This window comes from Scyliorhinus torazame, chromosome 29 (genome assembly GCF_047496885.1).
Source record: "Scyliorhinus torazame isolate Kashiwa2021f chromosome 29, sScyTor2.1, whole genome shotgun sequence".
Taxonomy (NCBI): Eukaryota; Metazoa; Chordata; class Chondrichthyes; order Carcharhiniformes; family Scyliorhinidae; genus Scyliorhinus; species Scyliorhinus torazame.
In genome coordinates, this window is record NC_092735.1 from 15,150,914 (window position 1) to 15,173,577 (window position 22,664).

The 22,664-nt window shown below is 44.2% G+C and overlaps 1 protein-coding gene across 2 annotated transcripts in view; it reads left to right on the forward strand.

Moving 5' to 3' along the window:
- Positions 1-14,607: 14,607 nt before the first annotated feature.
- The window catches only part of LOC140403734 (extracellular serine/threonine protein kinase FAM20C-like), a 32,963-nt gene continuing 24,906 nt past the window's right edge, over positions 14,608-22,664 (forward strand). For both annotated transcript variants that reach the window (XM_072491894.1, XM_072491895.1), the window contains exon 1: positions 14,608-15,197. In XM_072491894.1, the coding sequence (XP_072347995.1) occupies positions 14,701-15,197 (497 nt within the window). In that variant the 5' untranslated portion in view covers positions 14,608-14,700. The remainder of the gene's footprint in view (positions 15,198-22,664) is intronic.

Here is a 22,664-nt window from a genome sequence, read left to right on the forward strand (position 1 = left end):
TCCCAGAGGGTGGTGGGAGTTGGGAACTCACCGCCAGAATGGGTGGTGGAGCCGGGAACCCTCAGAACATTTAAGAAGCATTTAGATGAGCAGTTGAAAGGCCACAGCGTACAAGGCTATGGACCACGTGATGGTAAATCGGATTAGAATAGATAGGGGCTTGATGGCCTATCCAGACATGACGGGTCAAAAGACCCTTTCTGTGCTGTAAAACCTCGCAGAATTTACAGTGTAGAAGGAGGCCATTCAGCCCATCGAGTCTGCACCAGCCCTTGGGAAAAGCACCCTACTTAAGCCCATGCCTCCACTAAGGGGCAATTTAGCGTGGCCAATCTTTCTAATCTGCACATCTCTGGACTGTGGGAGGAAACCCACGCAGACACAGGGAGACAGTGCAAACTCCACACAGACAGTGACCCAAGGCCAGAATTGAACCCAGGTCCCTGGCGCTGTGAGGCACCAGTGCTAACCACTGTGGCACCGTGCCGCCCTATTTATTTTACAGGAAGGTCTAGATTTAACACATTACCAGAAACCAACTACAAACTGGAAAAGAATGGTAACTAAATATATCACAATATATTTAGAAGGTAGAGAAAAGGGAGACCGAGAGTAATGTTGGTTGAAGAGGGCACCCATGTTGTAGAGAGGGTGATGCAGACAAAGAAAGGAACAAACTGTGTCAATATGTTTGGAGCTCCAAGATAAAAGGGGGTTTGTTTCATTAGTCAGGGTGTGTCGCAGAACTCCAGATCGTGAGAAGGAAATGGAAAAGGAAATCTACAGTCCGGTTAGCGAGATTAAATAGGCAAATGATTGTTCTGCAAATAATTCAATTGTCCACTTATGATTGGGACGGAGAAAAGGGAATGGAATTCTGAAACTGTGTACAGGACTCCCTCCTTTGAGGAGGTCAGTCAGCCAAGAAGGCGGCGTCGCCGGATCCGGTTAGGGTTAATGAAATCCCATCAGGTAACCGATAAATAAGACTTGTGTTCAGAGAGCGACCACAGAGCATCCCAAAGCGTTTTGTAACCGAGGACGTACTTTTGAAGGGTGGCCACCTACATCGCAGGAAAGGCAGCGGAGTGAGACAGAGAGGTTTAGAGAGGGAATTCCAGGGCTTGGGAGCCATGGTAGCTGAATGCAGGGCCACCAGAGAAGAAGCAATTAAAATCAGGGATATGAAAGACAACAGAATTAGGAGGAGCGTGGAGACCGGAGAGGTTTGTGGAGAATGGAGGGAGGGGAGAGGCCATGGAGGGGATTTGGAAAGAACTTACATAAGAACTAGAACAGGAGTAGGCCATCTGGCCCCTCGAGCCTGCTCCGCCATTTAATGAAATCATGGCTGATCTTTGTGGACTCAGCTCCACTCTCCGCATATCCCCGAATCCCTTTATTCTTTAGAAAGGCATCTATCTTTTTCTTAAAAACGTTTAAAGAAGGAGCCTCAACTGCTTCACTGGGCAAGGAATTCCAGAGATTCACAACCCTTTGGGTGAAGAGGTTCCTCCTACACTCCGTCCTAAATATACTTCCCCTTATTTTGAGGCTATGCCCCCTAGTTCTGCTTTCCCCGACCAGTGGAAACAACCTGCCCGCATCTATCCTATCTATTCCCTTCATAATTTTATATGTTTCAATAAGATCCCCCCGCATCCTTCTAAACTCCAATGAGTACAGTCCCAGTCTACTCAACCTGTCGTCATAATCTAATCCCCTCAACTCTGGGATCAACCTAGTGAATCTCTTCTGCACTCCCTCCAGTGCCAATATGTCCTTTCTCAGGTAAGGAGACCAAAACTGAACACAATACTCCAGATGCAGCCTCACCAACACCCTATACAATTGCAGCATAACCTCCCTAGTCTTGAACTCCATCCCTCTAGCAATGAAAGACAAAACTCGATTAGCCTTCTTAATCACCTGTTGCACCTGCACACCAACTTTTTGCGACTCGTGCACCAGCACACCCAGGTCCCTCTGCACAGCAGCATGTTTCAACATCTTACCGTTTAAATAATAATCCATTCTGCTGTTATTCCTCCCAAAATGGATAGCCTCACACTTGGCAACATTGAATTCCATCTGCCAGACCCTAGCCCATTCACCTAACCTATCCAAATCCTTCTGCAGACTTCCGGTATCCTCTGCACTTTTTGCTTTACCACTCATCTTAGTGTCGTCTGCAAACTTTGACACATTGCACTTGGTCCCCAACTCCAAATCGTCTATGTAAATTATGAACAACTGCGGGCCCAACACTGATCCTTGAGGGACCCCACTAGTTACAGGTTGCCAACCAGAGAAACACCCATTTATCCCCACTCTCTGCTTTCTGTTAGTTAACCAATCCTCTACCCATGCTACCACTGTACCCTCAATGCCTGCATCTTTAGTTTATGCAGCAACTTTTTGTGTGGCACCTTGTCAAAAGCTTTCTGGAAATCCAGATATACCACATCCATTGGCTCCCTGTTATCTACTGCACTGGTAACGTCCTCAAAAAATTCTACGAAATTAGTCAGACACGACCTACCCTTTGTGAACCCATGCTACGTCTGCCCAGTGGGACAATTTCCCTCCAGGTGCCCCGCTATTTCCTCCTTAATGATAGATTCCAGCATTTTCCCTACAACCGAAGTTAAGCTTACCGGCCTATAATTACCCGCTTTCTGCCAACCTTTTTTAAACAGTGGTGTCACGTTTGCTACTTTCCAATCCTCTGGGACCACCCCAGAGTCTAGTGAATTTTGATAAATTATCACTAGTGCGTTTACAATTTCCCTAGCCATCTCTTTTAACACTTTGGGATGCATCCCATCAGGGCCAGGAGACTTGTCTACCTTTAGCCCCATTAGCTTGCCCAATACTGCCTCCTTAGTGATTACAATCATCTCAAGGTCCTCACCTATCATATCTTTATTTCCATCAGTCACTGGCATGTTATTTGTGTCCTCCACTGTGAAGACTGACCCAAAAAACCTGTTCAGCTCCTCAGCCATTTCCCCGTCTCCTATTATTAAATCTCCCTTCTCATCTTCCAAAAGACCAATATTTACCTTAGCCACCCTTTTTTGTCTTATATATTTGTAGAAGCTTTTACTATCTGCTTTTATGTTCTGAGCCAGTTTACTTTCATAGTCTACCTTACTCTTCTTTATGGCTTTTATAGTAGCTTTCTGTTGTCCCCTAAAGACTTCCTAGTCCTCTAGTCTCCCACTAATTTTTGCCACTTTGTATGTTTTTTCCTTCAATTTGATACTCTCCCTCACCTCCTCAGATATCCACGGTCGATTTTTCCCCTTTCTACCGTCTTTCTTTTTTGTCGGTATGAACCTTTTCTGAACACTGTGAAAGATCACTCGGAAGGTTCTCCACTGTTCCTCAACTGCTTCACCATGAAGTCTTTGCTCCCAGTCTACCTTAGCTAGTTCTTCTCTCATCCCATTGTAATCACCTTTGTTTAAGCACAAAACACTAGTGTTTGATTTTACCTTGTCATCCTCCAACTGTATTTTAAATTCCACCATATTGTGGTCGCTCCTTCCAAGAGGATCCCGAACTATGAGATCATTAATCAATCCTGCCTCATTACACAGGACCAGATCTAGGACCGCTTGTTCCCTTGTAGGTTCCATTACATACTGTTCCAGGAAATTATCCCGGGCACATTCTATAAACTCCTTCTCAAGGCTGCCTTTATCAACCTGGTTAAACCAATCGATATGCAGATTAAAATCTCCCATGATAACCGCTGTACCATTTCTACATGCATCCGTTATTTCTTTGCTTATTGCCTGCCCTACCATCCTGTTACTATTTGGTGGCCTAGAGACTACTCCTATCAGTGACCTTTTTGCCTTACTATTCCTGATTTCCACCCAAATTGATTCAACCTTGTCCTCCATAGCACCAATATCATCCCTTACTATTGCCCGGATGCCATCCTTAAACAACAAAGCTACACCACCGCCCTTAACGTCCATTCTATCCTTTTGTATAGTCTGATACCCTTGGATATTTAACTCCCAGTCGTGACCATCTTTTAACCATGTTTCAGTAATGGCCACTAAATCATAGTCATTCACGATGATTTGCGCCATCAACTCATTTACCTTATTTTGTATACTACGAGCATTCAGGTAAAGTACACTTATGCTGTTTTTTATGTCTTTGTTATGAATCCTAACACCTTGATCAGTAACTTTTCGCAATTTATTTTTCCTCTTACCCTTTCTCCTAATTTTCCTTGTCTTTGAACCCATATCTCTACATAATAACCTGTCACGTAACCTGCTGCCTTGATCTCCATTAACCATTATACTGTCCATAGCTTTACACTTCCCTTCCCCCCAACTTGCTAGTTTAAAGTCCTTGTGACCAACCTATTTATCCTATTCGCTAGAACATTGGTCCCAGAATGGTTCAGGTGAAGACCGTCCCAACGGTACAGGTCCCTCCTGCCCCAGTACCGATGCCAATGCCCCATGAAATGGAATCCCTCTTTCCCACACCACTCCTTTAGCCACGTGTTAACTTCCCTAATTTTCTCAACCCTATGCCAATTGGCAAGTGGCTCGGGTAGTAATCCAGAGATTATAACCATGGAGGACCTGTTCTTTAATTTAGTCCCTAGTGTTTGATAATCCCCAAACAGGTCCTCTTTCCTAGTCATACCTATGTTGTTAGTCCCAACATGGACCACAACAACTGGATCCTCCCCCTCCCTCTCCAAAATCCTTTCAAGCCGATCAGAGATGTCCCTCACCCTGGCACCGGGCAGGCAACATACCATGCGGGACTCTCGATCTGGCTTACAAAGGATGCCATCAATCCCCCTAATTATAGAATCCCCTACAACTACCACTTGCCTTTTTGCTCCCCCTTCTTGAATGGCTTCCTGTACCACGGTGCAGTGGTCAGTCAACGCATCCTCCCTACAGCCCTCTTCCTCATCCACACAGGGAGCAAGTACCTCATACCTGTTGGACAAGGTCAAGGGCTGAGGCTCCTCAACTCAGGATCCCTCTACTTGCCTCCCTTGCAGTCACACCACTCTGTCCCTGACCACTGTACGAATTAACAGTACTTATTCTACCGGGTGTGACTGCCTCCTGAAACAAAGCGTCCAGGTAATGTTCCCCCTCCCTGATGTGCCGCAGTGTGTGCAGCTCGGTCTCCAGTTCATCAATTCTGAGCCGAAGTTCCTCGAGCAGCCAACACTTGCTGCAGATGTGGTCACTGACGGTCTCAATGGGATCCACCAATTCCATCATCATACAGCAACAGCACATCACCTGTCCAGCCATATTCAATTAGTTAATTAATTTAAATAATAATTTTTTATTTAAAAACATTTTTTTTTATAGAACCTCAAGGATAAACCCAAACACCAACAAAAACACAGCCCTCTCTCGCCACTCTCCCGAACTCAGTCACTCACCTAAACTCAGATGCACTCTGTTCCAATCAGCACTCCGTGACTAAAGGCGCTCCTGCCACACCTTTTGTGCACTCACCTCTCCCAGCACTGTCCCGGCTCTCTCTCCTCCCGCGCTGTTTTCGCTGTCCCGGCTCTCTCTCCTCCCGCGCTTTTAAAATCTCCCGGCTCTCTCCTCCCGTGCTGTTTTCGCTGTCCCGGCTCTCTCTCCTCTCGCGCTGTTTTCGCTGTCCCGGCTCTCTCTCCTCCCGCGCTTTTAAAATCTCCCGGCTCTCTCTTCCCACGCTGTTTTCGCTGTCCCGGCTCTCTCTCCTCTCGCGCTGTTTTCGCTGACCCGGCTCTCTCTCCTCCCGCGCTTTTAAAATCTCCCGGCTCTCTCCTCCCGCGCTGTTTTCGCTGTCCCGGCTCTCTCTCCTCTCGCGCTGTTTTCGCTGTCCCGGCTCTCTCTCCTCCCGCGCTGTTTTCGCTGTCCCGGCTCTCTCTCCTCTCGCGCTGTTTTCGCTGTCCCGGCTCTCTCCCCTCTCGCGCTGTTTTCGCTAACATTCTCAACTTGAAGGTGAGAATGTTAAAATCACAATGTTGCTTAATCGGAAGCCAGTGTACGCCAGAAAGGGGTGACGGTTGAACAGGAATGGCTGCAAGTTAGGACATAGGCAGCAGAGTTTTAATTATCTTGCGTTAACGGAGGGTTGGAGGCCCATCTAGAAGTAACAAAGTTATGAATGACGGTATTGGCAGGTAGTGAGCGTGACAGTGTTACAGAGGTCTTTATTTAAAAGTTCATTCTTGGATGTGGGTGTCGCTAGCTGGGCCAGCATTCCAGTTACTGAACACACTGAAGAGTCAACCCCATTGCTGTGGATCTGGGGGTCACATATAGGCCAGACAAGATGAGGACAGATTTACGGGGCTAAAGGCAGACAATTCCCCTGGTCCTGATGGTTTGCATCCTAGGATTCTAAAAGAACATGCTACAGAGATAGTGGATGCATTGGTTGTAATTTTCCAAAATACCTTGGATTCTGGAGAAGTAACAGAGGATTGAAAAACTGCCAATGTAACACACCACTATTCAAAAAGAGAGGGAGGCAAAAAGTGTGTAACCCTAAAAGTGGGCAAAAAGCCGAACAGCTATTGTTGGAAAAATGTTGGACTCCATTATTAAGGAAGTAATAGCAGCCGTTTGGAAAATCGTAATCTAATCGAGCAGAGTCAGTATGGCTTCATGAAATTGTGTCTGACTAATTTATTAATTTATTTTCGAGGAAGTCTGAACTAGAGTGGATAGAGGGGAACCAGTAGATGTGCTGTATTTGGACTTCCTAGAAGGCATTCAGCAGGTACCTCACAAAAGGTTAAGTCATAGGATAAGAGTGCACGGAGTTAGAGATAGTATATTGGCATGGGTAGAGAATTGGCTTATGAGCGAGGGGGAATAATGGGTTATTTTTCAGGTTGGCCACCTGGAACCAGTGGAGTTCCACAGGAATCAGTGCTGGGATCGTAACTGTTTACAATATATATCAGTGACTTGGAGGAAGGAAGCAATTGTGCTGTAGGCAAATTGCAGACGACACAAAAATAGGTGGAAAGGCAAGTTGCGAGAGGATACAGACAGTTTGCAAAGAGATATTGAGAGGTTAAGTAAGTGGGCAAAAGTGGGCAAATGGAGTATAATGTGGGAAAATGTGAAGTTGTTCATTTTGGAAGGGAGGACAAAAGATCAGAGTATTACTTGTCATGTGAGAGTACCTTTAAGAAATGGGTGTTTATCAGTGATGTCAGTGTGGGTGGAGCTGGGCCGTCTGTCAGCTTTTTACTTTTGTTTTAGGCTGTTTGCTGCAGGGTGTGTTTTAGTTTCGTTTTCATACCTGGATAGCTGCAGCCACAGCCAGAAGGGTTATTAGTCTCTCTCTCTGTAATCTAAAAACTGTAAATCGATCCTTTGGTGATTTATAACTAATATCTGCTCTCAGTAGTGACTTTAACCTGATGTGCTTCTGTTTAAAGTTTAAAAAAAAGTCTTCTGGATGTTAAAAGGACAGCTTACGGATTACTTAGTGTATTCTTCAGGGGTTGTATTTAAATTAATGGTTGCTAAGATGTTCACTGTTTGTTTTAAAAAGGTTAACTTGAGTTAATAGAATAAACATTGTTTTGCTTTAAAAGATACTTTTCCATTTCTGCTGTACCACACCTGTCGAGTGGGCCATGTGCTCCCCATACCACAATCTATTAAAAGTTGTGGGTCAGGTGAACTCCATGATACAAAGAACAAAGAACAAAGAAATGTACAGCACAGGAACAGGCCCTTCGGCCCTCCAAGCCCGTGCCGACCATACTGCCCGACTAAACTACAATCTTCTACCCTTCCTGGGTCCATATCCTTCTATTCCCATCCTATTCATATATTTGTCAAGATGCCCCTTAAATGTCCCTATCGTCCCTGCTTCCACTACCTCCCCCGGTAGCGAGTTCCAGGTACCCACTACCCTCTGCGTAAAAAACTTGCCTCGTACATCTACTCTAAACCTTGCCCCTCTCACCTTAAACCTATGCCCCCTAGTAATTGACCCCTCTACCCTGGGGAAAAGCCTCTGACTATCCACTCTGTCTATGCCCCTCATAATTTTGTATACCTCTATCAGGTCGCCCCTCAACCTCCTTCGTTCCAGTGAGAACAAACCGAGTTTATTCAACCGCTCCTCATAGCTTATGCCCTCCATACCAGGCAACATTCTGGTAAATCTCTTCTGCACCCTCTCTAAAGCCTCCACATCCTTCTGGTAGTGTGGCGACCAGAATTGAACACTATACTCCAAGTGTGGCCTAACTAAGGTTCTATACAGCTGCAACATGACTTGCCAATTCTTATACTCAATGCCCCGGCCAATGAAGGCCAGCATGCCGTATGCCTTCTTGACTACCTTCTCCACCTGTGTTGCCCCTTTCAATGACCTGTGGACCTGTACTCCTAGATCTCTTTGACTTTCAATACTCTTGAGGGTTCTACCATTCACTGTATATTCCTTACCTGCATTAGACCTTCCAAAATGCATTACCTCACATTTGTCCGGATTAAACTCCATCTGCCATCTCTCCGCCCAAGTCTCCAGACAATCTAAATCCTGCTGTATCCTCAGACAGTCCTCATCGCTATCCGCAATTCCACCAACACTTTGGGGTTCTCTAAACCCTGGCCCATAACAAATTCAGGGCTTGAGGGGGATAAAAGTCTATCTATTGGATTGGCTTAGTGAACCTAAAGACAGTGAGGGCTGAGCATATTGTGGTTGCTTTTCAGGTGTGGTATTCTAAGTTAAGTGGAGAGTGTGCTGTGGACAATGGCTCTTTCAGAGGCTCTGAAGTTTTTGGGGGTGGAGATGGTCACACGCAGTACCTTACGGACAGAGACTAAAAACAGACTGTTAGATTTGGCAAAAACATTGCAGTTAACATTACCTGACAAAATGCGAAAAAATTAGATAATTATGGTGATGGCTAAGCATTTAAAGTTGCCTGAGATACAGTTTGACTCATTGGAAATGGCAAAAATGTAGTTACAAATTAAACAAATGGAACATGGGAAAGAATTAAAGCAGCTTGAATACGAAAGAGAGAGAGAGAGAGAGGAAAAAGAAAGAGAAAGGGAGATACAGATCAGGGAAAAAGATAAAGAGAGAGAGTTTGAACTTCAGAAAATGGCTATGAAACATGACAGTCATTTAGAATTGGCAGGCGTAATGGGAAACGTACAGTTGGGTGGAAGAGGGTGGAAGAGACATGAAAAGTTTCAAATGTTTTCACTGTAATAAACCAGGCCATGTAAAGTCACAGTGTTGGTGGTTGAAGAAAAGCACTGGGAAAGCTGATGTGGTAAAATAGGATAAGACAGTGGGGTTTGTTAAACTGGTAAAGGAAAGTCCAAGTGAAGCAAAGGAGGTGTAAAAGATTGTACAGCCTGATCAAGAGGGGCATGATAAGAAGGTGCCAGATCTCTTTAAAGAATTTACTTGTGCATATCAGGAGGAGCGGGTAAAGAAGTCACAATTTTAAGAGATACAGGAGCTAGTCAATCTTTAATGGTAAGAGATGAGGAGTTATGTAGTTTGGGAAGAATGTTGCCAGAAAAGGTGGTAATATGTGGAATTCAGGGTGAGAGGAGTAGTGTTCCATTATATAAGGTAAGGTTGGAAAGTCCAGTGAAGAGTGGTGAAGTGGCAGTAGGAGTAATAGAGAAACTATCTTGTCCCGGAATACAGTTTATCTTGGGTAATGATATAGCTGGATCACAGGTGGGAGTGATGCCTACTGTGGTTGATAAGCCAGTGGAAAATCAGACAACTGAAGTGTTGAAGGACGAATATCATGGGATTTTTCCGGATTGTGTAGTGACAAGGTCGCAAAGTCACAGGTTAAGACAAGAGGAGAAATCAAAGAGTGAAGATGAAGTTGAAGTGCAATTATCAGAAACGATTTTTGATCAGATGGTTGAAAAAGAACAAGAACAGGTGGAGGATGAGGCAGATATTTTTAGTTCAGGAAAATTGGCAGAGTTACAACAGAAAGATGTAGAAATAAAATGGATGTATCTGAAAGCATAAACGGAAGAGGAATCTGCGTGTATACCAGAGTGTTATTACCATAAAAGTTATGTCTTGATGAGAAAATTACATATGCAGGCGGATGAAAAGTGGGCAGAAGTTCATCAAATAGTATTGCCAGTCGGGTATAGAAAGGAAGTGTTACGAGTTGCACATGAGGTACCAGTGGGAGGTCATTTGGGAATAGGGAAAACTCAAGCTAAAATCCAAAAACATTTTTATTGGCCTGGACTACTGTAATAACCTGCACAAGGACTCATCCACCTGGGGATGATTGTTCCCAGTATTCAATTGGACTGAGTTAACCCAGCATTAGTATAAAAGGCAGGCAGCTGGAGAGCCAGCTAAAAAGGAATGAGGACCCGGTGAAAGGGAACCGGGCCCTGTGCATGTATGATGCTGTTACTGAAATAAAGGAGTTTTAAGTAGCTCGTTGGACTCCCCTGGCTTTATCACAACTACATAAAGATGTAGTTGCATTTTGTCAATCATGTCAACATGTCAAGTGATAGGGAAACCTCAAGCAGTGATAAAACCAGTGCCCTTAATACCCATTCCAGCATTTGAAGAACCTTTTACAAGGGTCCTAATTGATTGCGTAGGACCGCTTCCTAAAACGAAAAGTGGGAATCAATACCTTTTGACTATAATGGATGTGTCTACTAGGTTTCCAGAGGCCACTCCAGTCTGTAATATTACAGCTAAAAAGATTGTGGAGGAGTTATTTAAATACTTCACTAGATATGGACTACCCACAGAAATACAATCAGATCAAGGATCAAATTTTACTTCAAGGTTATTCAAAGAAATTATGAATAGCTTAGGAATAAAACAATTTAAATCAACTGCATACCATCCAGAATTACAGGGAGCGTTAGAAAGGTGGCATCAGCCATTAAAGACAATGTTGAGGGCTTATTGTCAAGATTATCCAGAGGATTGGGATAAAGGAATTCCATTCGTACTGTTTGCAATTAGGGATGCACCTAATGAGTCCACCAAATTCAGTCCTTTTGAACTAATTTTTGGTCATGAGGTAAGAGGACCACTTAAATTGATTAAGGAAGAATTGGTGAGTGAGAAATCAGAACTTACTTTATTGGGTCACGTGTCAAATTTTAGGGAACGATTAAATAGAGCAGGTGAATTAGCTAGACAACATTTAAAAGTTGCACAAAATGTGATGAAGCGGGTCGCGGACAAGAAATCCAAAGTTCGTAGTTTTGCCAGTGGAGATAAATGTTTCCATTTTGTGATCTTTCATGCTTGGCGAGGGAGATGCACAAAATAGATCGAATGAATATCAATTGTCCTTCCTTGCCTATTTATTTGTTTGTATTTCTCAGCGACAGCCTCTCTCACCGCGCGCAAGCTTGGACAAGTGACTGCATCGACCCGGTGGGGGAAATGCACAAAAGTGCAGAGCTGGTCACGCTGACCCAGTGATCGCTGATCAAGTGTCTCTTTTCCAAGAGCTGTGTTTATATAGAATCAGACGGGTGCCAGACTGGATTTGCCCGTGACTGCTTCACTCCAGTGCCTGGGTTCCAACCCTCTGATCTTTGCACTTCCCCCGTTAATAATCCAAGTCAACATTGCCAGCACCCGGGGTTCAGAAAACAATTGGGTTTCATTGGAGGCAAAGTCCCGGTATTTTTGTCCTCTGCTTATTGAACTAAATAGCTGCAGTTTAACCTCTCGGTGACTATTTGGACAGCTAAATTGGTGATGTATTGTTCAGCTGGGCTTGAAGCTTCCACTGATGATTTGCTGCTGAACTGTGCTCCAAAAATGTTATTTTGGACAATGTGACATCATGGGTAGAATATCAGAAATGGAAAACTTTATAACTTAAAGCTGGTGACTGGAAAGTGCCACCTGGAGGCTGAACAGACTCAATCTGTTTAAACTCAGTGGGGGTGGATTTTTCACCGTTTCCGGGGGGGTGGGAATGGAAGTGGGCCGGATAATCCAACGGGTGTCCCCCAAATGGTTTTCGCACCGTTGGGATTTCTTATTCCAATTGCCCTCGCCATTGACATAATGGGGTTCCTGCCATGAAGGGTGAGGAAGCCCATTAGCACGCATTGTAATATCATTATTACATGACGTCGACCGGGTTTACAACAGCTTTTGACAAATGGGGCCTGGTCACGGGAACCTGCCGCGGACGCACAGGTACGTACAGCCCCCAGGGGGAGAGGATCACACCCGGACACTGTGTTCCACCTGTGGGCTGGTTTAACTCAGTTGGCTGGAGCAAGCCCGACAGTGTGGATTCAATCCCCATACCAGCATGAAGGCCCTGCCTTCTCAACCTTGCCCCTCGCCTGAGGTGATCTTCTGGTTAAATCACCACCAGTCACCTCTCCCCCCTCAAAGGGGAAAGCAGCCTATGGTCACCTGGGACTGTGGCAATTTTACTTTACCTTTAAAAGGCCTGGGAGTGTTTGATGGGGACAGTGGAAAGTGAATCTTACTGTATATCTAACCCCGTGCTGTACCTTTTTTTCCCCTTTATTCGTTCGTGGGATGTGGATGACGCTGGCTGGGTCCCTGAGGACATTTAAAAGTCAACCACATTGCTGTGGGTCTGGAGTCACATGTAGGCCATACCAGGTAAGGATGACAGATTTCCTTCCTTAAAGGACATGAGTGAACCAGATGGGTTTTTACAACAATCGACAATGAGCAGCACGGTAGCATTGTGGACAGCACAATTGCTTCACAGCTCCAGGGTCCCAGGTTCGATTCCGGCTTGGGTCACTGTCTGTGCGGAGTCTGCACATCCTCCCCGTGTGTGCGTGGGTTTCCTCCGGGCGCTCCGGTTTCCTCCCACAGTCCAAAGATGTGCAGGTTAGGTGGATTGGCCATGCTAAATTGCCCTTAGTGTCCAAAGTTGCCCATAGTGTTGGGTGGGGTTGCTGGGTTATGGGGATAGGGTGGAGGTGTGGAACCTGGGTAGGGTGCTCTTTCCAAGAGCCGGTGCAGACTCGATGGGCCGAATGGCTTCCTTCTGCACTGTAAATTCTATGAAATTTCATAGTCATTATTAGACTTTTAATTCCAGTTTTTATTGAATTCAAATTCCACCATCTGCCCTGGTGGGATTCGAACTCACGTCCCCAGAGCATTACCCTGGGTTTCTGGATTACTAGTCCAGTGACAAAGCCACTAGGCCACTGCTTTCCATGTCCTGGGAGTCACCTGTTCTGGGAGTGTGTGATGGGGACAGTGGAAAGGGAGCTTTCCTCTGTATCAAACCCCGTGCTGTACTGCCTGGGAGTGTTTGATGGCGACAGTGTAGAGTGATCTTACCCTAAATCTAACCCCATGCTGTAACTCTCCTGGGAGTGTTTGATGGGGACAGTGCAGAGGGAGCTTTACTCTGTATCTAACCCCGTGCTTACCTCTCCTGGGAGTGTTTGATGGGGACAGTGTAGAGGGTGTTTTACTCTGTATCTAACCCCGTGCTGTACCTGTCCTGGGAGTGTTTGATGGGGACAGTGTAGAGGGAGCTTTGTCCAGTATCTAACCCCGTGCTCTACCTGTCCTGGGAGTGTTTGATGGGGACAGTGTAGAGGGAACTTTACTCTGTATCTAACCCCGTGCTGTACCTGTCCTGGGAGTGTTTGATGGGGACAGTGTAGAGGGAGCTTTGTCCAGTATCTAACCCCGTGCTCTACCTGTCCTGGGAGTGTTTGATGGGGACAGTGTAGAGGGAACTTTACTCTGTATCTAACCGCGTGCTGTACCTGTCCTGTGAGTGTTTGCTGTGGACAGTGTAGAGGGAGCTTTACTCTGTATCTACCCCCGTGCTGAAACTCTCCTGGGAGTGTTTGCTGTGGACAGTGTAGAGGGAGCTTTACTCTGTATCTACCCCCGTGCTGAAACTCTCCTGGGAGTGTTTGATGGGGACAGTGTAGAGGGAGCTTTACTCTGTATCTACCCCCGTGCTGAAACTGTCCAGGGAGTGTTTGATGGGGACAATGTTAAGAGTGCCTCGCCACGTCTGGTCATGAGTATTGTGCACTTAACACCAATTAACATGTTATTGGGGCAGAAACTGGAACATGATTTAAGAATGAATTGGACGATGGTTTGGAAGGGAAATGGACAGAAGGATATGTAGATGGGGATGAGTGTTGCCTCGTGGGAAGAGGCACCATGTTGCCGTGGAAGTCCTGTTTCTCTGCTGTAGATACTGGGTAATATGAAATGATTCAATAAAAGAGTAGGCTTTGGAGTAACTGCGGTTCATGCGCCAGCCCTGGTACATGTCCTCCTTCCACAATATCATGTGATCCTCAGGCCTTTCCTTCTTACCAAGTTCCAGGGGTGGGTGTGAGACAGTTGGCCTATTACTGATTCTTAGCTGCGGATTTAGGGAGCCTGGCGAGAAATGGACAGTCTCTACGGCTGATTCCAAACCACCTTTGGACATCGGCTGACCCATGTTTGCAGTATGATAAGACAGAACGGTCACAGTGACCGGGACCACTGTGAGCAAAGCCAGCAGTTATCCTGTCTAAATGTGAGTAGGGGCTGGGCACAGCACCGAGGCAGATGTGCCGGCAAACCTGATCCCAACAGCACTCAACAGGGTGCTTTCCAAATTCAGAATCAGGAGCTTCTCAGAATTTGGCCGTGATGAATCGGAGAATCCCAATGCTGATGTTCTGGAAATCCAAACTGATGCTCTTGATTTTAATCCTGATCAGCCTGGTTCTGCACGTCTTGATAGCTCTGATGCCAGTGCAGGAAAGGTGTGACCGTCGGCCACAGGCTGGAGGCCAGAGGGTTGCTGCGTCCGCACATCGGCCGGGAAAGTCATCAAAGACGAACCGCGAACTTCAGAATTATGCCAGCACCAGAGCCTCGAGCCGCACGTCCCAATCCCTGGATAGCGTTGCGGATTCGAATGACAAGATCCGATCGTCCCATCGAAAGCAACATTCACAGTCAGGCTTAAGACTGGAGAGTAAACCTCAGAGGGAGCTCTACAAGCCGAATACATCCAAACTGGCTGCGCTGTTTCAACATCCGCTCTACAACGTACCAATTCCAGCACTGACGCCCGATGATGAACTCTTCTCTGTAAACTCAGCAGAGAAGTTCAATCCCAAAAGCAGCAACAGTGATGGTTGGTGAGTGCAGCACAGTTAATCAGTGCAACCATTGTCAGAGGAGGGACACCCAATACAACACAAACATAGTCTGAGGTGGTGCATTTTGAGAGAACTCAGAAGCCAAGGGAATACACAAGGAACAGTAGGATGCTGGGGAGTACAGAGGAACAGAGGGGCCTTGGGTGCATGTCCCTGAAGGCAAAAGGACAGGTGTATCAGTGGCTAAGGAGGCATAGGGGATACTTGCCTTTATTAACCGAGGCACAGAATATAAGAGCAGGGAGGGTTTGATGGAGTTGTGTAAAATGCTGGTTAGGCCACAGCTGGAGCACTGTGTGCAGTTCTGGTCGCCTCACTATAGGAAGGTTGTGATTGCACTGGAGAGGGTGCAGAGGAGATTCACCAGGATGTTGCCTGGGCCGGAGCGTTTCAGTTATGAAGAGAGGCTGGTTAGGTTGGGGTTGTTTTCCTTGGAGCAGAGAAGGCTGAGTGGGGACCTGATCAAGGTGTACAGAATTACGAAGGACATGGGGTCGATAGGAAGGACCATTTCCCCTTAGTAGAGGGGTCAATAACGAGGCGGTATAGATTTAAGGTAAGAGGCAGGAGATTTAGGAGGGATTTGAGAAAAAAACAATTTCATCCAGAGGCTGCTGAGAGTCTGGAACTTGCTGCCTGAAAGGGTGGACGAGGCGGGAACCCTCACAACATTTAAGCAGCATTTAGACTAGCACTTGAAACACCACAGCACACAAGGTTATGGACCAAGTGCTAGAAAATGGGATTAGAATAGATAGGGGGTGAATGGCCGGCATGGAAACAATGGGCTGAAGGGCCTCTTTTTGTGTTGTACAATTTTATGTCTCCATGAAATGACATAGAGACAGAGAAATGCTCTGAAGTATCAACCAGATTAATGCAACATCAGATACTCGAGTGTAAAATAAAGTCTACACTGTACTCCCATAACAAAGAGTGTGCATGGTACTGTAATATAACACAGCATGCATGATATCCTAATATAGTGTATAATGTGCATAGTACTATAATATAACACAGTGTGCACATGGTACTTTAATATAACACAGTGTGTGCATGATATCCTAATATAATGTGTACTATGCATGGTACTGTAATATAACACAATGTGCACATGGTACTGTAATGTAACAGTGTGTGCATGATATCATAATATAACATATATTGTGCACGGTACTGTAATATAACAATGTATGCATGATATTGTAATGTAACACAATGTGCATGGTACTGTAATGTAACAGTGTGTGCATGGTACTGTAATGTAACAGTGTGTGCATGGTACTGTAATGTAACAGTGTGTGCATGGTACTGTAATATAACACAGTCTGTGCATGGTACTGTAATATAACACGGTGTGTGCATGGTACTGTAATATAACACAGTGTGTGCATGGTACTGTAATATAACAGTGCGTGCACATGTTACTGTAATATAACAGTGTGTGCATGGACTGTAATGTAACACAGTGTGTGCATGGTATCCTAATATAACAGCTCGTGCTTGGTACATTAATATAACAGTGTGGCATGGTACAGTAATATAAGACAGTGTGTGTGTATAATATCCTAATATAATACAGCATGTGCATGGACTGTAATATAACACAGTGTGTGCATGGTGCTGTAATATAACACAGTATGCACATGGTACTGTATTATGTCCCAGGTTCGATTCCCGCTTGGGTCACTGTCTGTGCGGAGTCTGCACGTTCTCCCTGTGTCTGCATGGGTTTCAGCCGGGTGCTCCGGTTCCCCCCACAGTCCGAAGATGTGTAGGTTAGGTGGATTGGCCATTCTAAATTGCCTTTAGTATCCGAAAAAGTTAGGTGGGGTTACTGGGATAGAGGGGAGGTGTGAGCTTAGGTGGGGTGCTCTTTCCAAGAGCCGGTGCAGACTCGATGGCCAAATAACCTCCTTCTGCACTGTAAATTCTATGATTCTATGAATATAACAGTATGTGCATGATATCCTAATTTTTAAAAATTACTTTATCAGAGTCACAAAGCCAGAGTTTTGTCCGTGTGGAGTTTGCACATTCTGTCCGTGGCTGCGTGGGTTTCGCCCCCACAACCCAAAGATGTGCAGGGTAGGTGCATTGGCCACGCTAAATTGCCCCTCGGAAAAAAATGAATTGGTTACTCAAAATTAAAAAATATATATATATATAACACAATGTGTGCATGGTGCTGTAATATAACACAGTATGTGCATGGTATGCTAATATAACACATTGTGAGCATGGTATTGTAATATAACACAGCGTGTGCATGGTATGTTAATATAACACAGCATGTGCATGGACTGTAATATAACACAGTGTGTGCATTGTACTGTAATGTAACAGTGTGTGCATGATATCCTAATATAAAACAGAGTGAGCATGGACTGTAATATAACAATGTTTGCATGGTATCCTAATATAACAGTGTGTGCATGGTACGTTAATATAACATAGTGTGTGCATGGTACTGTAATATAATAGTGTGTGCATGGTACTGTAATATAATAGTGTGTGCATGGTACTGTAATATAGTGTGTGCATGGTACGTTAATATAACATAGTGTGTGCATGGTACTGTAATATAATAGTGTGTGCATGGTACTGTAATATAATACAGTGTGTGCATGGTACTGTAATATAACACAGTGTGTGCATGGTATCCTAATATAACTGTGTACATGGTACTGTAATATAATAGTGTGTGCATGGTACTGTAATATAATAGTGTGTGCATGGTACTGTAATATAATAGTGTGTGCATGGTACTGTAATATAATAGTGTGTGCATGGTACTGTAATATAATAGTGTGTGCATGGTACTGTAATATAATAGTGTGTGCATGGTACTGTAATATAATAGTGTGTGCATGGTACTGTAATATAATACAGTGTGTGCATGGTACTGTAATATAACACAGTGTGTGCATGGTATCCTAATATAACTGTGTGCATGATAAGTTAATATAACACAGTGTGTGCATGGTACTGTAATATAACATAGTCTGTGCATGGTTCTGTAATATAACACAGCATATGCATGGGCTGTCATATAACACTGTGTGCATGGTACTGTAATATAACACAATGTGTGCATGGTGCTGTAATATAACACAGTATGTGCATGGTATGCTAATATAACACATTGTGAGCATGGTATTATAATATAACACAGCGTGTGCATGGTATGTTAATAAAACACATCATGTGCATGGACTGTAATATAACACTGTGTGCATTGTACTGTAATGTAACAGTGTGTGCATGATATCCTAATATAAAACAGAGTGAGCATGGATTGTAATATAACAGTGTTTGCATGGTATCCTAATATAACAGTGTGTGCATGGTACGTTAATATAACATAGTGTGTGCATGGTACTGTAATATAATAGTGTGTGCATGGTACTGTAATATAATACAGTGTGTGCAGGGTACTGTAATATAATACAGTGTGTGCATGGTACTGTAATATAACAGTGTGTGCATGGTATCCTAATATAACTGTGTGCATGATAAGTTAATATAACACAGTGTGTGCATGGTACTGTAATATAACACAATGTGTGCATGGTACTGTAATATAACATAGTCTGTGCATGGTTCTGTAATATAACACAGCGTGTGCATGGACTGTAATATAACACTGTGTGCATGGTACTGTAATATAACACAATGTGTGCATGGTACTGTAATATAACACAATGTGTGCATGGTACTGTAATATAACACTGTGTGCATTGTATCCTAATAAAATAGTGTGTATGGCACGTTAATATAACAGTGTGTGCATGGTACCTTAATATAACACAGTTTTTTCCTTGGTACTGTAATATAACACAGTGTGTGCATGATATCCTAATATAACACATTCTGTGCATGGGCTGTAATATAATACAGTGTGTGCATGGTATCCCAATACAACAGTGTGTGCATGTTACGCTAATATCACACAGCATGTGCATGGTCCTCCATTAAAAAATAAAAAACTCAGGTCCATCCTCTGCTTACGAGGAATGTGAGGGATAGTATTAGATTATTTTAAAGGCATATGAAATTGCGAAGTATGGTAGTAAGTCTGATGTCTGGGAGTGTTTCAAAGACCAACCAAGGATGAGTAAAACATAATTAAAAAGGGAAAAAATACAATATCAGAGTAAATTAGTCAGAAATATAAAGCCAGATTGTAAGAACTTTTGTAAGTGTACAAAAAGGAGGAGAGTAGCTAAAGTAAATACTGGCCTCTTAGACAGAGAGGAGAAATGATCATGGTGAATGAGGAAAATGACAGAGAGGTTGAACAAATATTTTATGTCCATTTTCACAATACAAGACATAAATAATAATAAATAATATGATTTACCTGAAGTAGAAGATAGCCAGGGGATAGGCAATGGGTGAACAACGGGAGTTCCTCTAATACCTTTTCTCTGCTGATATTATTACCTTAGGGGGTTATAAGCTGACACATCTCCGTGACCTGGTGTCCTATATTCTAGGCTTCTGAAAGAGGCAACTGCAGAGCTAGTGAATTCGCTGGTTATAATTTTACAAAATTCCCTAGATCCTAGAATGGTCCCTGTGGATTAGAAATTAGCAAATGTAAAGGGAAGAGGGACAAACCAGGGAACCACAGGCCAGCTAGCCTGACATCAGTCATCAGGAAAATGATGGAACCAGTTATTAGGGAAATCTAGACAGTACAATTAGAAATTCATAGTAATGTCAGGCAGAGTCAACACGGTTTTACAAAATGCAAATGGTGCTTCACAAGAGTTTGGTGAGGATGTGACTGGTCATGTGGATGCAAGGGAAATTGGCGATATGGTATTCCTGGATTTCCAAAAGGCGTTCAATAAGATGCCACACAAGGTATGAGCATACGAATATCTCAACTAGGAGCAGAAGTAGGCCATTCGGCCCCTCGAGCCTCCTCCGCCATTCAATGAGATCATGGCTGATCTGTTGGTGTTGAGTTCCATATTCCCCATCTACACCCTCCCACCCACCCCAATAACCTTGATTCCCTTTCCCAACAAGAATCTAACAACTCCCACCGCCAAAATATTCAGTGAGCAGAATAGAATCTACTCATCTCTGCCCAATAAAGGTGACCCCTAATTTTCAATCACACTGAATGAAATAAAGGTGAAAGAATAGAGTCAGACAAGCCAGTTTCTTTAATCCTTTCAGGAGGTCTGGCTTCACTAGCTAGGCCATCCCTAATTGCCCTTGAGAAAGTGGTGGTGAGCTACCTTCCTGTCCATGTGGTGTAGGTACACCCACAGTGCTGTTATGGAGGGTGTTCCAGGATTTTGACCCAGCAACAGTGAAGGAACGACCGTCATGTTTCCAAGTCAGGATGGTGAGTGACTTGGACGGGAACCTCCAGGTGGGTGTTCCCACGTCTCTGCTGCCCTGATCCCGCGAAATGATAGAGGTCATGGGTTTGGAAGATGCCGAACCCAGTGCTCTGAAAGCTTTTGGAAACAATAATGTGGGACAAAATTAAGGGGAAATGTGGATTATTTAAGGTGAGCCAGCACAGATTTGTTAAGGACAAATCATGTTGTACAAAGTCGCTTTAGTTTATTGGTGAGGTAACAGAGGGTTGATGAGTGTGATGGTGTTAATGTGGTGTATATGGACTTCCAAAATACATTTGATAAAGTGCCACATGTCAGGCTTCTCGGCAAAGGTAGAGCCCATGGAATAAAAGGGATAGTGGCAGCATGGATACAGGAAACGGAGAAATGGGAAAGGGATTTTTTTTTGGAGTGGAGGAATGTAGATAGTGACGTTCCCCAGGGATCATCGTTAGGACCGAGGCCTGGTATGGGCCCATATTAACGACCTAAGCTTGGGTGAACTGGGCACAATTCAGAATTTGTGGACGCCACAAAGCTTGGAAGTATTATGAACTGTGAGGAGGATAAAGATGGGTTTCAGGGAGGACATAGACAGGCTGGTGGAATGGACGGACAAAATGAAATTTAATGCAGAGAAATGCGAAGTGACACATTTTGATCAAAAGATACAATATCAAATGAAAGATGCAATTCTAAATGAGGGGCCAGAGCAGAGGGACCTGGGTGTACAAATTGTTGAAGGTGGCAGGATGGGATGATCAACGCTCGCACAATCCCGGGCTTTATAAATACAAAAGCAGGGATTTCTGATGAACAAAGTACTGGTACCGGAGAATTGTGTCCAGTTCTGGCCTCCGCACTTTAGGAAGGATGTGAAGATTTTGGATTGGGCACAGAAAAGATTCCTGAGAAAGTTCCCAGGGATGAGGGACTTCAATTGAGTGCAGAGGTCGGAGAAGCTGGAGCTCTCTTCTCCTTAGAAGAGAAGATTGAGAGGAGATTGATCGAGATGTTCAAAATCAGATCAGATGGGGAGCAACTGATCCCAATGGCTTAAATCGACAACACGAGTAGAAAGTTTTAGATGCGGTGAGTGATTAAGACCTGGGACGATTTTCCCTAGAGCGTGCTAGAGGTGGATTGAATTGTGCCTTTCAAAAGGGAATTGGAAACCGTGCTTGAGGAAAACAAATCTACAGGGAAAGGGGAGGTGAGAGCCACCGCTTATATAGAGTTATAGAGTCATACAGCACAGAAAAGGCCCTTCGGCCCATTGAGTCTGCATCGACAATAACTACCCCCTAATCTCGTGCTAATCCCACTTGCCAGCACTTGCATGCAAATCGTTGATAGGGTGTCATTGTTCTTATTGGTGGACACTGGTTTAAGATGAATAGCAAAAGGCGACATGAGAAAACACTTTTTTAACTCAGCGAGTTGTTGGAATCCGATTGTACAGACTGTGTGTGTGATGGAGACTGATCCATTTATGGTTTTCAATATACAATTGGATAATTATCTGAAATTAGGGCCACAGAGATAAAGTAGGGGACAGGTGGTAGTGCGACGAGCTGTATTGCTCTTGCAGAGAGCTAGTATAAACAGGATGGGCCAAACAACCTCCTTATGTAGAATGAGAGAATAGTTGGGGTACAGAAGGTTTCGCTCCATCTTCACTCATGCCCTGTTCGAGCTCACGTTGTCCATGAACCCCAGCTCCTGGACCCTCGATACTATTCCCACTAAACTGCTGATCACCTAGTCCCTATTTCAGCCGATATTGCCAACAATTCTATCTCGCCTTTAAATCTGCCGTTAAAGGGGGGGGGGGAGAGGGGGTTTAGTTTAGGTCAAAGATAAAGGGGTTTTGTTACTTGTGTATTGTTTAAAATTTCTGTATTGTTATTGTTGCGTTTGCTTTGTAAGAGGGGAAAAATTGTTGTTTGGGAAAAAATTTTCAATAAAACATTTATAAAAAAAAAAAAAAAAAAAATCTGCCGTTAAATACCCCTTTCCAGAAAAGAATCCCTTGACTCCACCGTCTTTGCGTCTCTAACCTCCCCTTCCTCCCCGAAGC